This window comes from Rousettus aegyptiacus, unplaced genomic scaffold, assembly GCF_014176215.1.
Source record: "Rousettus aegyptiacus isolate mRouAeg1 unplaced genomic scaffold, mRouAeg1.p scaffold_m13_p_13, whole genome shotgun sequence".
NCBI classification, from domain to species: Eukaryota; Metazoa; Chordata; class Mammalia; order Chiroptera; family Pteropodidae; genus Rousettus; species Rousettus aegyptiacus.
The window spans coordinates 55,788,872-55,802,346 of NW_023416288.1; the positions used below are offsets into that span (position 1 = coordinate 55,788,872).

Below are 13,475 nucleotides of genomic sequence, written 5' to 3' on the forward strand. Positions count from 1 at the left end.
AAAGTATAGAAACGTATTAATCCTCGAGGTTACTGACTGCATTGGTCTATCACAAATATACGAAAATTGCTATCTGAGAGTAGTACACAATCATGTGCCACATAATGATGTTTCAGTCAACAACAGACCACATATATGATGATGGTCTCCTAAGATTATAATGGAGCTGAAAGTTTCCGTCACCTAGAGATGTTATAGCCATCATAATGCCATAGTCCATCATGTTACTCGCAGGTTTGTGGTGATGCTAGTGTAAACAAACCTAATGTGCTGCCAGTCATGCAAAAGTGAAGCACACAGAATTATGTATAGTACATAATGCTTGACAATAAAAATAAATGGCTTACTGGTTTATGTATTTACTATACCATACTTTTTATTGCTATTTTAGAGTGTACTCTCTCCACCTATATAAAAAAGTTTGCTATTAAACAGTATGCTGTGTTAAACCAGCAGCAGCCCCATGTCTTGTGTTTACTCCGTCTCTTGATTGCATTAATTTTCTCGTGTTTCATTTAATTTCATGTTGTTTTACAAATTTAGTGTAGTCTAAGTGTACAGTGTTCATAAAGTCTACAGTAATGTACAGTAATGTCCTAGACCTTCACATTCACTCACACTCACTCACTGACTCACCCAGGGCAACTTCCAGTCCTGTAAGTTCCATGGACGGTTAAGTGTCTCATATAAGAGTACCATTTATTATGTTTTCCTGTGGTCCTCAACATTTTTGGTATCAGGGACTGGTGCTCCTCTGAGAATCTAATGCCTGATGATCTGAGGTGGAGGTGAGGTGGTGATGCTAGCGCTGGGGAGCGGCTGCAAATACAGATGAAGCTTTGCTTGCTCACCTGCCGCTCTCGACCTGCTTTGCAGCCCAATTCCTAACAGGCCACTGACAGGTACTGGTTCACAGCCTGGGAGTTAGGGACCCCTGTTTTATACCATAATTTTACTATACTTTTGTTTAGATACAAAAATACCATTGTGTTACAACTGCCTACAGTATTTAGTACAGTAACATGCAGTACAGATTTACAGCCTATGAGCAATAGGCTGTACCATGTATTCTAAGTGTGCAGTAGGCTACACCACACCGTCTAGGTCTATGTCAGTACACTCCATGCTGTGTGCACAATGACGAAATTATTTAACATATTTCTCAGAATGCATCCCCATTGTTAAGCAGTGCATGGCTATTTTAAGCACAAGTCCCTCAAACATCTACTTTAATTTTTTTTTAACGAATTCCAATCTTCTAAGATCTAAGAAGTATCTGGGGACAACTATAAACACATGGCAATGAAAGTTTGAATTTCAGATATTTTCTTATTTATTTCACAGAGAAATAAAGGTTCTCCTGAAGTGGTAAACATTCTTTAAACCTGCCTCCTTCTTTCCATCAGGCTCCTTTTCCTTCTTAAGTGAAATCTCTTCGAGAGCAGATTTCCATGCATGAAAGTTAGTATCAATGGGACTCAAACCTCTGATAATTATGAGCATGAGATCACTAAAGGGTCTAAATAAATGAAAATATACTGGGACCATCTGCTGTTAATGCACTAGAGAACAAACATGGGTTCTGTTGAGTAAATATGTTGGAAACACACATTTATACCCCTGTCTATGCAAGGCTCTCATTTGCCTGTGCAGAAGCTTCAAAGAAATGCTACATGTGAATCCAAAGCTGAAGCAATGGCTACCTTTGTAAAAAAGATTCTCCTGCTTGGGAATATTCAGTGATAACTACTATGGTATTTTTACACAGTATTCTAGAAATACAGCCATTTTCCTATAGGTGATATATGACATAGCTTCATAGCTCATCGACTCCCTTTTTTTTAAAAACAAAATATTTTTCTTATTCAATCAGTTTAAAACACTAGTAAAGAAAAGCTCTAACTCCAAATGAATTCTGGAATCTACTGAATTTCCTGGATTTTTCCTCACATATTCCAGGTATCCTACCAATATTGTCTAAGTAACACAACCGTCAAAAAATACTCATTTAAGAAAGTCTTAGGGAGCTGTTATATTACAGCAAGAATTCAAAAGCCTATTGACGTTTTAACTGATTATAGACAAGACATGTGCTTGTCCCTCCTGTCCCTGAACAACTACTTTATTCAGATAGGCTGGTTAGGGTTCCCTAAAGACTTGGTGTGGAAACGTAGACATGCGGTTGAGAGTTGTTCGGGATTTTTCTAACCCCTCAAAAGAGTAAGAAAAAGCTGTGGCATAGGATCAACCCTTTCACTTTGTTAACCTTCCTTTATTTGAAAGAGATAGACACAGACTGACTTATTGATAAGTCCATTCATACTGAAATTCAAAAGTCACTACTCACTCATGAGCTCCTTAAAGGAGCATCTAACAATGAGACTACAGACAGGTCTCATTACAAGTGTCCAACAGGAGTGGCAATAACTGCCTACAGCATTTGTTGAACAGAACCATTAGGCTGAATTGAAATCAGAGGCAAAGAATGTCAAAGATTTTATTAGCAATGTCTCCCTGAGGTAAAAGAAGAAATAGGGGAGAAGATCAAGCCAGCATATTGTGCAAGTGTTGATCTAGGTTGAATTCAATTAGGCAAAAAGTAAAAGTGTTTCCTATTCCAACAACTCATCTTTTTTCCTCCCCAGCACAAGGCAGCAATGGTGAGGCAGATCCAGGACACTTGGATAACTTCATAGGAATAACTACCCAAAATAACCACGTACCATATGCCCTTTGAAGATCAACTCTGTCCAGGGAATAAGAGAGGTTTGTTTAAGAAAGTGGAAAAAAGAGGTCAAGGGCATTAGCAAATGATGAAAAGGAAAAAAGTTCAACTGCACAATAAGGCTTGCAGAACTGGAGGCACACTCTCTGTGAAAAAAAATGTAGATGGGCTCCAAAAAGCTAGAGGATTTGTTTTAAGAGACACATGGGATGAATTAACAGAGAAGCCTGTTAATAGAATGCTGATAGTTTATTTGGGATGTTATGTCTCAAGGAAGGTCTTTTGATTTTCCCAGGGAAAAAATAGTCATTCCCACTCACAGAAGAATAAAATAAAAATAAAAAATTGTCTCAGTCTCAGGAAACAGACCTGATCTAGTAAACGTAAGGCTTTCAAATATAAAGAAAAAGAAGAGCTAATCGGATCCCTGATGATGGAATCGGGGGCAGCGCTGATGAGTTATGGTCGCCCTGTTCACTGGATCTGGGTTTTAGAGGAGATAGGTAAAAGGAGCTGGTGCAGACAGGAAGCTTTCACCTTGCTTTTAGACGACAGAAGGAATCTAAAAACACCTGGTTAAAAGAGATACACCACACTAGTAGTATACTAGGTTTTGGTCTATGGGGACCAAAAACATATTTTAAGTACTCCAGGATAATGAGAGATTGCAATTAATTAAAATAGTTATCAGAACCAACAATCCAATCCATTCTCTTATCTCATGAGAAAACATCTCCATTATATATTTTAAAGGCAAAAATAATATTAGAAACACTGCCTTCCTGTTTCTATACGATGCAACTAAACCACCAATACATTATTTTTATCAGAGAGGAGTAAAATTTGCTATTTTCCCCAGGATCACTTCTTTTTTGCCCAGTTCTGCTTGCAGCCAATTATATACATAATTTTTTTAAGTTAAAATTTATAAGTCAATAGGTTTATAAGTACATCTTATTAGACCACAATCTTAGAATCTGAAGCTTCATTACTATCAAACTAAACTAAGAGTGAAAATTATCACTAATTTAAACAGTCTATATCAGCCCTGACCCGCTCCTTCCCAATCTAACTTTTGTCTTCTCCACACTGGACTCCATCCTACCCCATAATCACGATTTCTTCATTAAACATACTTTCCACTTGGCTATAAATGTTTGTATGTATTATAATTAACTTCATTAGACATCAATGGAATTATATTTCCCAAATCTGAAAAGAAAAACAGAAAATTCTATCGAATTTAATATAAACACTCAAAACTGTCCCGAAGGGTATGTTCATATAAGTTAACAAAAAATACATTTAAATCTAGAATACTATTCAACCTATACAGTGCTCACTTGCAATTGTAACACTGGAAGTTTTGATCATCACACAGAAGCATAATTTTGCCGAGGAACAAATGTTAATCACACATGCTGTGAAGCTAAATGGGAAGAGCCAATGCATGAGACTAGTCAACCACTCAGTATTGTTATCTCGAAGACCAGCGATATTTTTAAATAAATTCTTATTTTTAAATAAATTAAGGTTTAAATAATTTTTAAGATTTTTTTTTAAATCAAAGAAGAAAATTACTTACTCCAGAAGAATGTTATTCATATCTTGTGTAAAGAATTTTTTCCTTCCTTCTTCATCAAAAAGTTTGGCAGCCTAGAGAAACATAAGATTGGCAATATAACTCTCAATAAACTCATTATTTGTTTCCCTATTTACCAAAGAATAATCTCCTTGAGGGTGGGGTTATGATTTACTTCACTTTTTATCCTCATAGTACCTGGTATAAGTAGTCAATTAAAGAGTACTGAGACAAATTTAGCATACATACTTTTTTTCCCCATTATGTCTGTATTTAAGTTTTCTCAATCTTCCTAAATTCACAAAATTATACATAACAACTTTTTAGTGCTTTGGGTTTCTTATATATTTTGACTATCCACAGATTTATTAATTTTTGCTGTGACTGTCAAGATAACAGAAAGCAGATGTCTAAGGTTCTACAGACATTATTGTCTACAATGTATCTGATGTTATATTTTATACTCATTACCATTTTTAATACACAAAACAGCTGATGATATTGGTATTATAGCCCCCATTTTATAAACAAGGAACCTAAATCTTACAGAGGTTACAGAATATGCCCTAAACTCACACTGCTAGTAAATGATGGATCCAGGGCTCAGACCAGAAGCTTTCCGACTTCAACTGTGCAAACATGGCCACTCTGTACAAAGACACTTGGCTTACTGCAGCCAGCTGGGTTCTATCTAAGTACATACTAACGATGAATAAATGAGCCACCAAGGTTATTATCAACAGATAAATAAAAATTCATTCGATGAGCTTAAGGATAATATTTTCATCATATTTGTCACCTTAACCAGCTGACCAGAAAGAAACAAAGAATTTACAAACCAAGACATTCTCTCATAAGCAAATTTTACTGGGAAATCACCAGATGTCAAACATCAATAGGCCTGAGCCAGCCACATGTGACTCTGTCAATCTACCAAGTTATCTGACATGCTGTAAACTGATGAGGAAAATTTCTGAGATAAGCTTCAGCACTTCTAAGAAAGGATAAAGACTGGCTATGTGTAGGGGGCAGAAATATAGAGGAAATATAGAAGAAAGCTAGAATGAAAACTAAACTTCAAGAAAGGGAATTAAAAAAGTCAAGAGGTTGAATAATGGAAGAATGTTACATAGTAAGAAAAGAACACCAAGAAGAAACTCTTTATCAGACACGAGCATTTTAGACAAGGATGAATTCTCATCTACTAAGGGGCGGGGGGACCTTTCATATTTAAAAAAAAAAAAAAAAGGAAAATTCATAGATATCAGTAAGTAAAATGAATCCTCTTACTGATAACTTCCTGAAAGAAATAAAATCACAACCTAGAATATTATACCCAGTGAGGTTATCATTCAGAACTGAAGGAGAAGGAAACAGATTCCCAGACAAGCACAAATGAAGGGAGTTAACCACCAGTAAAGCAGCTTTGTAAGAAATGTCAAAGGGTCTTTTTTACGTAGAAAAAAAAAAGGCTATAACGAGAAATAAAATAGAGGGAAAAAATCTCACAGGTAAAGGCAAATATATAGAATTAGTACAATGAACCAGCGACTTATAAACCTAATGTGAAGGTTAAAAAACAAAAGTAGCAAAATTAACTATAATTATAACAAATAATCAAGATATGCAAAACAAAAAAATATAAAATATGCTGTCAAAACACAAACTGTGCAAGGGGGTAGTATAAATGCAGTGCTTTTAGAATGTGTTTAATAGCTTAAAACAGACTGCTATAGAGATGGATGGATATATGTGAACCCTGTAGTAACCACAAATAAAAAAAAATTACAAAAACTTCACAAAAAGTGAAAAGAACCCAAACAAAATACTAAAGAAAACAAGCAAACCAAAAGGAAAGAGATCAAGAGAAGGAACAGAGAACTAAAAAAACAACCAAAAACAATTAACCAAACAGCAATATACTTGTCGATAATTACTTTAAATGACTAAACGGACTAAAAGATCCAATCAAAAGACTAAGTGGCTGAATGACGTAAAAATCATGACCCATTGATATGCTGCCTATGAGAGACTCCACATCGAAAGACACACACAGACTGAAAGTGGAGGAATGGAAAAAGATGTTGCATGCACATAGAAACAAAAAGGAAGCTAGGATAGCAATACTTATATCATACAAAATAGACTTTGAAACACAGACTGTAAAAAAAGACAAAGGAAGAAATTACATAAAGATAAAAGGATCAATCTAAAAAGATACAATAATTGTAAGTATTTGTGTACCGAATATAGGAACACTTCAATATACAAAACATCTTAATGAACCTAAACGAAGAAATTAACAGCAATAGAATAATAATAGGGGACTTTAATATCCTTCTAACATCATTGGATGATCATCCAGCCAGAAAATTAATAAGGAAATGAACTTAATGACATTAGATAAGATCAAATTAAGATATTTATAGAACTTTTAATCCAAAAACTGCAATGTACACAATTTTTTCAAGTGCACATAGGACATTCTCCAAGACCGATCATATATTAGACCACGAAACCAGTCTCAACGAATTCAAGTAGGCTGAAATTATATCAAGTATTTTTCTAACCACAATGGTATGAAACCAAAAATCAACTATAAGAAAACTGGAAAAAACATAAACATGTGGAGACTAAACATGCTACTAAATAACCAATGGATTAAAGAGGAAATCTAGAAATACCCTGAGACAAATGAAAATGAAAATACAACTCCCCAAATTCATGGGATGCAGCAAACGCAGTTCTAAGACAGAAGTTTATAGATATACAGGCCTACCTCAAAAAACAAGAAATGCCTAAAATAAAAACTTAATTTTATTAAAGTTATAACTAAAGGAACTAGAAAGAACAAAACCCAAAGTAGAAAAAAGAAAATACAGAAAAGATTACTAAAATCAAGAGCCATTTCTTTGAAAGGATGAACAAAATCGGCAAGCACTTAGTGAGATTCATTAAGGAAAAAAAAGGGCCCAAGAAATAAAATTAGAAATGAAAAAGGAAAGGTTACAACTACAACTGACATCACAGAAATACAAAGGATCATTAAAGAACACTATGAATAATTATAGGCCAACAAACTGGACAACATAAAAGACATAAATAAATTTCTACAAACACACAAACTTTCAAGACTGAATCAGGAAGAAATGGCAAATCTGAACAGACTGACTACTAGCAACAAAATTGAAATTAAAAAAAAAAAGAAAAGTAAAAAAAAAAATCCCAACAAACAAAAGACCTGGAGCAGACAGCTTCACAGGTGAATCCTACCAAACACTTAAGAAAAATTAATACCTATCCTTCTCAAACTATTCCAAAACATTGAAGAGGAAGGACTGTTTCTGAACTCATTCTTAAATTCTCCATAACACTAATACCAAAACCAAAGACGCAACAAAAAAGGAAAATTATAGGCCAATACCTCTGATGAACACAGATTCAAAAATTCTCAATAAAATATCAGCAAACCAAATTCAACAGCACATTAAAAAGATTATATTAAGTGGGATTTGTCCTAGGGATGGAAGGAAGGTTCAATATCTGCAAATCATTTAACACAATACACCACACTACATCAACAAAACAAAAAATAAAAATCACATGATCATCTCAACAGATGCAGAAAAAGCATTCGACAAAATTCAACATCCATTTAGGATGAAAACTCTCAAAAAAGTAGGTACAGAGGGAACTTATTGCACATAATAAAGGCTATACATGACAAAACTCACAGCTAGCAACATAACAGTGAAGTGTAAAAATCACTATTACTAGAAGAAAACACAGGCAGTAAACTCTTTGACATGTCTTAGTAGTGTCTTTTTTGGTATGTCTGCTCAAGGAAGGGAAACAAAAGAAAAAATAAACAAATGGGACTGGAAGGCTATATTCGCAAATGATATATTTAGGTTAATATCTAAAAGACATAAGAAACTCATACAACTCAGTAACATAAAAAATAAACAAACTGATCAAAAAATGTGCATAGGATATAGACATTTCTCCAAAAAAAACATATGGATAACCAACAGACATGTGAAAAGATGTTCAGCATCACTAATCATCAGAGAAATGCAAATCAAAACCACAGTGATACCACCTCGCGCCTGTTAGAATGGCTATTATTAAAAAGTAAACGAATAAGTGATGGCGAGGATATGGAGGAAAGGGAACCTTTGTGCACCGTTGGTGGGATTGCAAATTGGTGCAGGTACTATGGAAAACAGTATGGAGATTCCTCAAAAAACTGAAAACAGAACTACCATATCACACAGTGATTCTACTTTTGGGTATTTATCTGAAGAAATTCAAAACACTAAAAAGACATATGCACCTCTATATTCATTGAAGCATTATTTGCAATAGGCAAGATATGGAAGCAACCTAGATGTCCATCAACAGATGAATGGGCAAAGAAGATGTGATACACACATGCATGCACACGCACACACACACGGAATATTATTAAGCAATAAAAAAGAATGAAATCTTGTCATTTACAACAAAAGGGGTGGACATAAAGGTTATTATGCTAAGTGAAGCAAGACAAAGACAAATATCGTATGATTTCACTTATACGTGGAATCTAAAAAACAAAACAAAACAAATGAACAAACAAAACAAAGAGACTTATAGAAATACAGATTGAACTGATGGTTGTCAGGAGGGAGGGAAGTGGGGGGACGGGTAAAAAAGATGAAGGGGAATACAGTCAATAATACCGTGATAACTGCATAGTGACAGATGATTACTAGACTTAGTGTGGTGATCACATCTTATTAAGGTATATAAATGTCGAATGATTATACTGCACACCTGAAGCTAATATTGTATACAAATGATGCTTAAGTAAATATACTAAACAAACAAAGGCCTATGCATATAGCTAAGGACTGAAAAATTAAGTTTGTTGATAATACGGGTGTTGGAATTGTGGGTTATTAGTTTTGTCTTTAAAAAAATTTGTTATAATTGTGTAGCAAATAAAAAACAAGAGAATTAATCCACTTACTACACGGAGGTCTTCAATACGTTTTTCAAGAAGGACAGGTAGACCCTCTGGGAGTGTAGGTACCACCTTGGGCATAACCTGAGAGGCATAGGTTGGCTGGGTGGTGTTTCCGTTCTCTCCCCCTGACTCAGAGAGGGGGCTACCATCAGAAGCAGCATCCAGTAATCTGTCAAAGTCGATATCATCTATTATCTTGAGGGCACTTTCAGCTTCCTGCAACAGTTCATGTTCATTTGTGCTAACAAAAATGGGGAGGTCCGGATCAGTATTGTTCAGATTTAAGTCTGAGACCTTATTTCCCAATGCTGCAGCAGCAGATGGGGGTTTATTCAGAGAGGTGGTCATTAAGTTCACTGGGACTTTGATGGGGACTTTAGGGTTAGACTCTTTATCTAACGCATCCTTCTCTTTCTCAAATTTTCGTAACATGGCAGCTAGAGAAAGAGGATCTTTATAACGTTTCTTCTTTTTTTCAGACTTGTGTGAATTTAGAGCCATAACTCTGTAAAGAAAAAAAAAATCAGTCAGACTATGTATGATTTTAAAGATTAAAGTCCCAAGTAAATAAGTAGACACAGATTATCAAAATAATCATTTGACAGGTGGGAGAGCTGACTTCTTGTTAAATTATATTTTTACACTAGCATCTTCATCATCATCTGGATTGTCACTTAAGAAAGGTAGATAGGTAAATGGGCATTCAAGTGAAGAAATGAAAGGAATAAAGTTAACAGTGTAACAAAACTGAATGTAGCTCAGGTTTATTAAAGTATACTAGGCTTAACTTCCTACTCTTTTTGGTATGTTCACATTCTTTAGCACATCTATAAAGTTGTCCCCTAAAGAATTGACTAAGTAAAGAAATGTACTTTTGTTGAAAACAGAGCTGTCTTAGAGCCAGAAAAGCCCACATAGTACACCTTCAAACTTGTAACTCAAGTGGCTTGTGCTGCAAACTGCCAAAGAAATACAAAATCCTCTTGTCAGTCTGTGAGGCTTCATCCATTACCGTGTCATCTATCTAGACCCTATTCGACCTGCTACTACCTTCCGATCATTTTTCACTTTCTATTCTAGGAACAGTCATGGTGGCGATTAGAGATATGAAATCTTTCCTAAATTCTATGGCTTATATGCTTCCATGCGCACTAGAGAACCTAAAAGATTATGAGTACCCTGAAGGCAGTCCAATGTTTCAATTATTGTGCCTAGTATGGGTACTTAATAAATAATTGCTAAATAAGTTATAAATGAGACGATAAATTCAATAAAAGGCATTGCCTATAGTTTCTCTTCCCAAAGAAGGTTACTTATAAATAATGAACATTTTAAAAAAACGTTAGTAATAAATATATTGATAGCCAAAATTTCAGATGCATTTATGCTGCTAAGGAAGGGAAGAATATCTGGCCTCTCAAATTTCTGTAACTTAATTTAAAAAAAAGAAAAAGCCTTAGAGTGGCAAGGGCAATTGGTAATCTATGACTACATGGCACGAACATTTTATTCTTATTACTTAAGGTTTCTGAGAAATTCTACTTGGTTTTTAGAGGTAATGTCATTAGCTAAAGTCACAAGTATTAAGGATGGCTAAATAAAATGACTTTCGATTAAAACCACCATAAATTGTTTACACATAGACTATTGCCAATTCTCATTGCCTAGATATCTAAACTTAGTTTTAGCACAAAAAGATTAAAATGATTTGTTCAATATTTATAACCATCTTTTCAAACTGGTTCTTATTGGTAAAAGTTTTAACAAGGAAAATACCTAATGAATCAATTTGTATATCTGATCTAATATACTGTGAGTCTCTCAGATGACAAAGCCTACTTACTAATAAATACAATATTACTAAGATATGTTAGTATGTCATTGATATTTATAAAACTGTATTAAATTAGACCCAGCTAAGCTGAATTATTTAATGCAAAATATATCTTTCTAAAAGGAGAGCTAGTCATGCTACGATCCTAGCTCTCTTATGTTTAATTTCGCATACCCCAGTTGTTTGGGTACTTTTTTCCTCGGCTTCTTCTCTTTTTCCCCTTCCTCTTTCCGCTTCCGCTTCTTCATCTCAATATCATCTTCTTTTATTTTGGGAATCTGCAAAATGATAAAATAATGCATTGCTTATCTAAGTAGCAATTCTTTTCTCTGATGTTAGCAAGCCAGTATCCAGGGCAGTGTTTCTCAAATATCAGACTGTATTAGACTTGCTTGTTAAAAAATGCAGACTCTTGGAATCCAGGAGAACTCCCACACCTGGTCTAGATTCAGTTATCTGGGGTAAGGCCTTATATAATCTGCATTTTTTTAAACAAACATTTTGATGATTCTGGTATAAATATGTCTTTGGACCACATTTAAAAATTACTTTGCTTAAAGACACTCTCTCCGTATATCAAATATAATATATATAATATATATATTCCATAGAATTTGCTGTACAAATAACATCTTAGGAAAGATAATGGCTATTAGCAGTTATTTCTATATGAAATCTTAACACACCATAGAAACTGAACCATATCCCATAACTAGTAGATTATGAGATCACATAGAGAGAAGTTTTAATAGAAAATAGAATTTTGTTATGATGTAAATATCGACTTCCCCATATCTACATTTTACTTTAAGGCATGTAACTAACTATAGACTCATTAAACAATGGCTGGCATCTTCCTTATATTCCAGTAAAAAGCACAAGTAAAATTCAAAAAGTATATCCTGATTAACTGAATGTTCCCATTACTGTTGCAATGTTAAATAAACTCACTTTGGGTGGTTTGTGCTTTTGGTTGTCTGTAATATCATCTTCTTCAGTATCTGAAGCCTGGCGAAACTGAAGAGTGCCAGTGTTGATATAAAAGCCTCCATATTTTGTTGTTAGAGAAGCAGGAACTAATTCATCATACTAGATTAAAAAAAAAAAAAAAAAAGGTTCCAGATATAGCTTATTACCTTTAATTCTATAAATATGTCAAAGAAATTCAATCACCATGACACCATCTTCCTTAAATCCTAACTGCAAAACTGACTGCAATGAGAATGCTTGTGGAATAAATTTAGAAGTTACTATCTGGAATAAAAAGGAGCTGTGATCATTGAGTATCTATTAGAGAGGCACTTCTAAAATAATGAAGCAAATTCTAAATATACAGTCTGCTGAGAAAAATTTAAGGATCACTGCTGCTACTGTTCTCAATGACTGATTCTGATAAAAAATTAAGACAAAAATAGATGACTAAATCCAGACAAATAATAAATTTCATCCCTACCATACCAATACATAATTTTATTCATAAGATTATAAAGAATAACAAAGGCATTTTTTCGCTCTTAGCTCTAAGCTTTTATGTGGAAATTTTTTTTTAAACATCTAAGAGAGAAATAGCATCTATGTGTTTTAAACGGAAGAAGAAAAAACTGCCCAATTGAGTGACCATACACTGGGGCCGGCAATGAGCTAATAAGCACTTTGCTTCACACAAGAGACGCAAATGGCCTAAATCAGACTGAAGGTTCAACCTAGAATAGTCCTTAAAACTGATGTCCTCTAAGCCTGGATTTTAAAGTTTATCATTATCTCACCTGACAAAGATGAACAAAACGCAACCGTTAAATGAAGGTCAATCTTAAACAAATGAAGGTGTTTACAATGGAAGAGAAGAAAGGAACTATTTATCTAATAGAAGCAAAATCCATGCTATCTGGGGTCCCCAGAACTCTACTTAAGGGTTCCTTCATATTATATAATTAGTCTTTAAGAAAGTCAGATTTTTAAAGAAATTTCTTTGCCATTGGCAAGAAATATATATGACATACCAGTTGCTGTAAGAATATTAAGGCTACGTACAAAACTTGCGATTTTAACCTGTATCCTTTTAAATTACATGAGAATGGAAAAAGAAAACAACGTCTGGTTTAATCATATTGAATCAAAAAGAAATGAAGTGAGAAAAGAAAAGGCATGAACTCCTTGTTGCTCCACTTCATGGACTATTAATACAAATCTACAGGTAAGGCCTTCGGAAAGGGTCTAGTATTATCTATCTGCTAGTAAAGGAGTGATAAGAGGAGTAAAGGATCAAAAGTGGAAAAACTTTTTAGTAATTATTTGAAAAATGTGTAATTGTGATAAGATAAAT

The 13,475-nt window shown here is 34.2% G+C and overlaps 1 protein-coding gene across 2 annotated transcripts in view; it reads right to left on the bottom strand.

Moving 5' to 3' along the window:
• Positions 1 to 13,475, bottom strand: part of UBN2 (ubinuclein 2) — a 67,363-nt gene that overhangs the window by 33,175 nt on the left and 20,713 nt on the right. For both annotated transcript variants that reach the window (XM_036230835.1, XM_016161900.2), the window contains exons 4-7: positions 12,104 to 12,241; positions 11,327 to 11,430; positions 9,322 to 9,823; positions 4,311 to 4,381 (exon numbers count right to left, since the gene is read on the bottom strand). In XM_036230835.1, the coding sequence (XP_036086728.1) occupies positions 4,311 to 4,381; positions 9,322 to 9,823; positions 11,327 to 11,430; positions 12,104 to 12,241 (815 nt within the window). The remainder of the gene's footprint in view (positions 1 to 4,310; positions 4,382 to 9,321; positions 9,824 to 11,326; positions 11,431 to 12,103; positions 12,242 to 13,475) is intronic.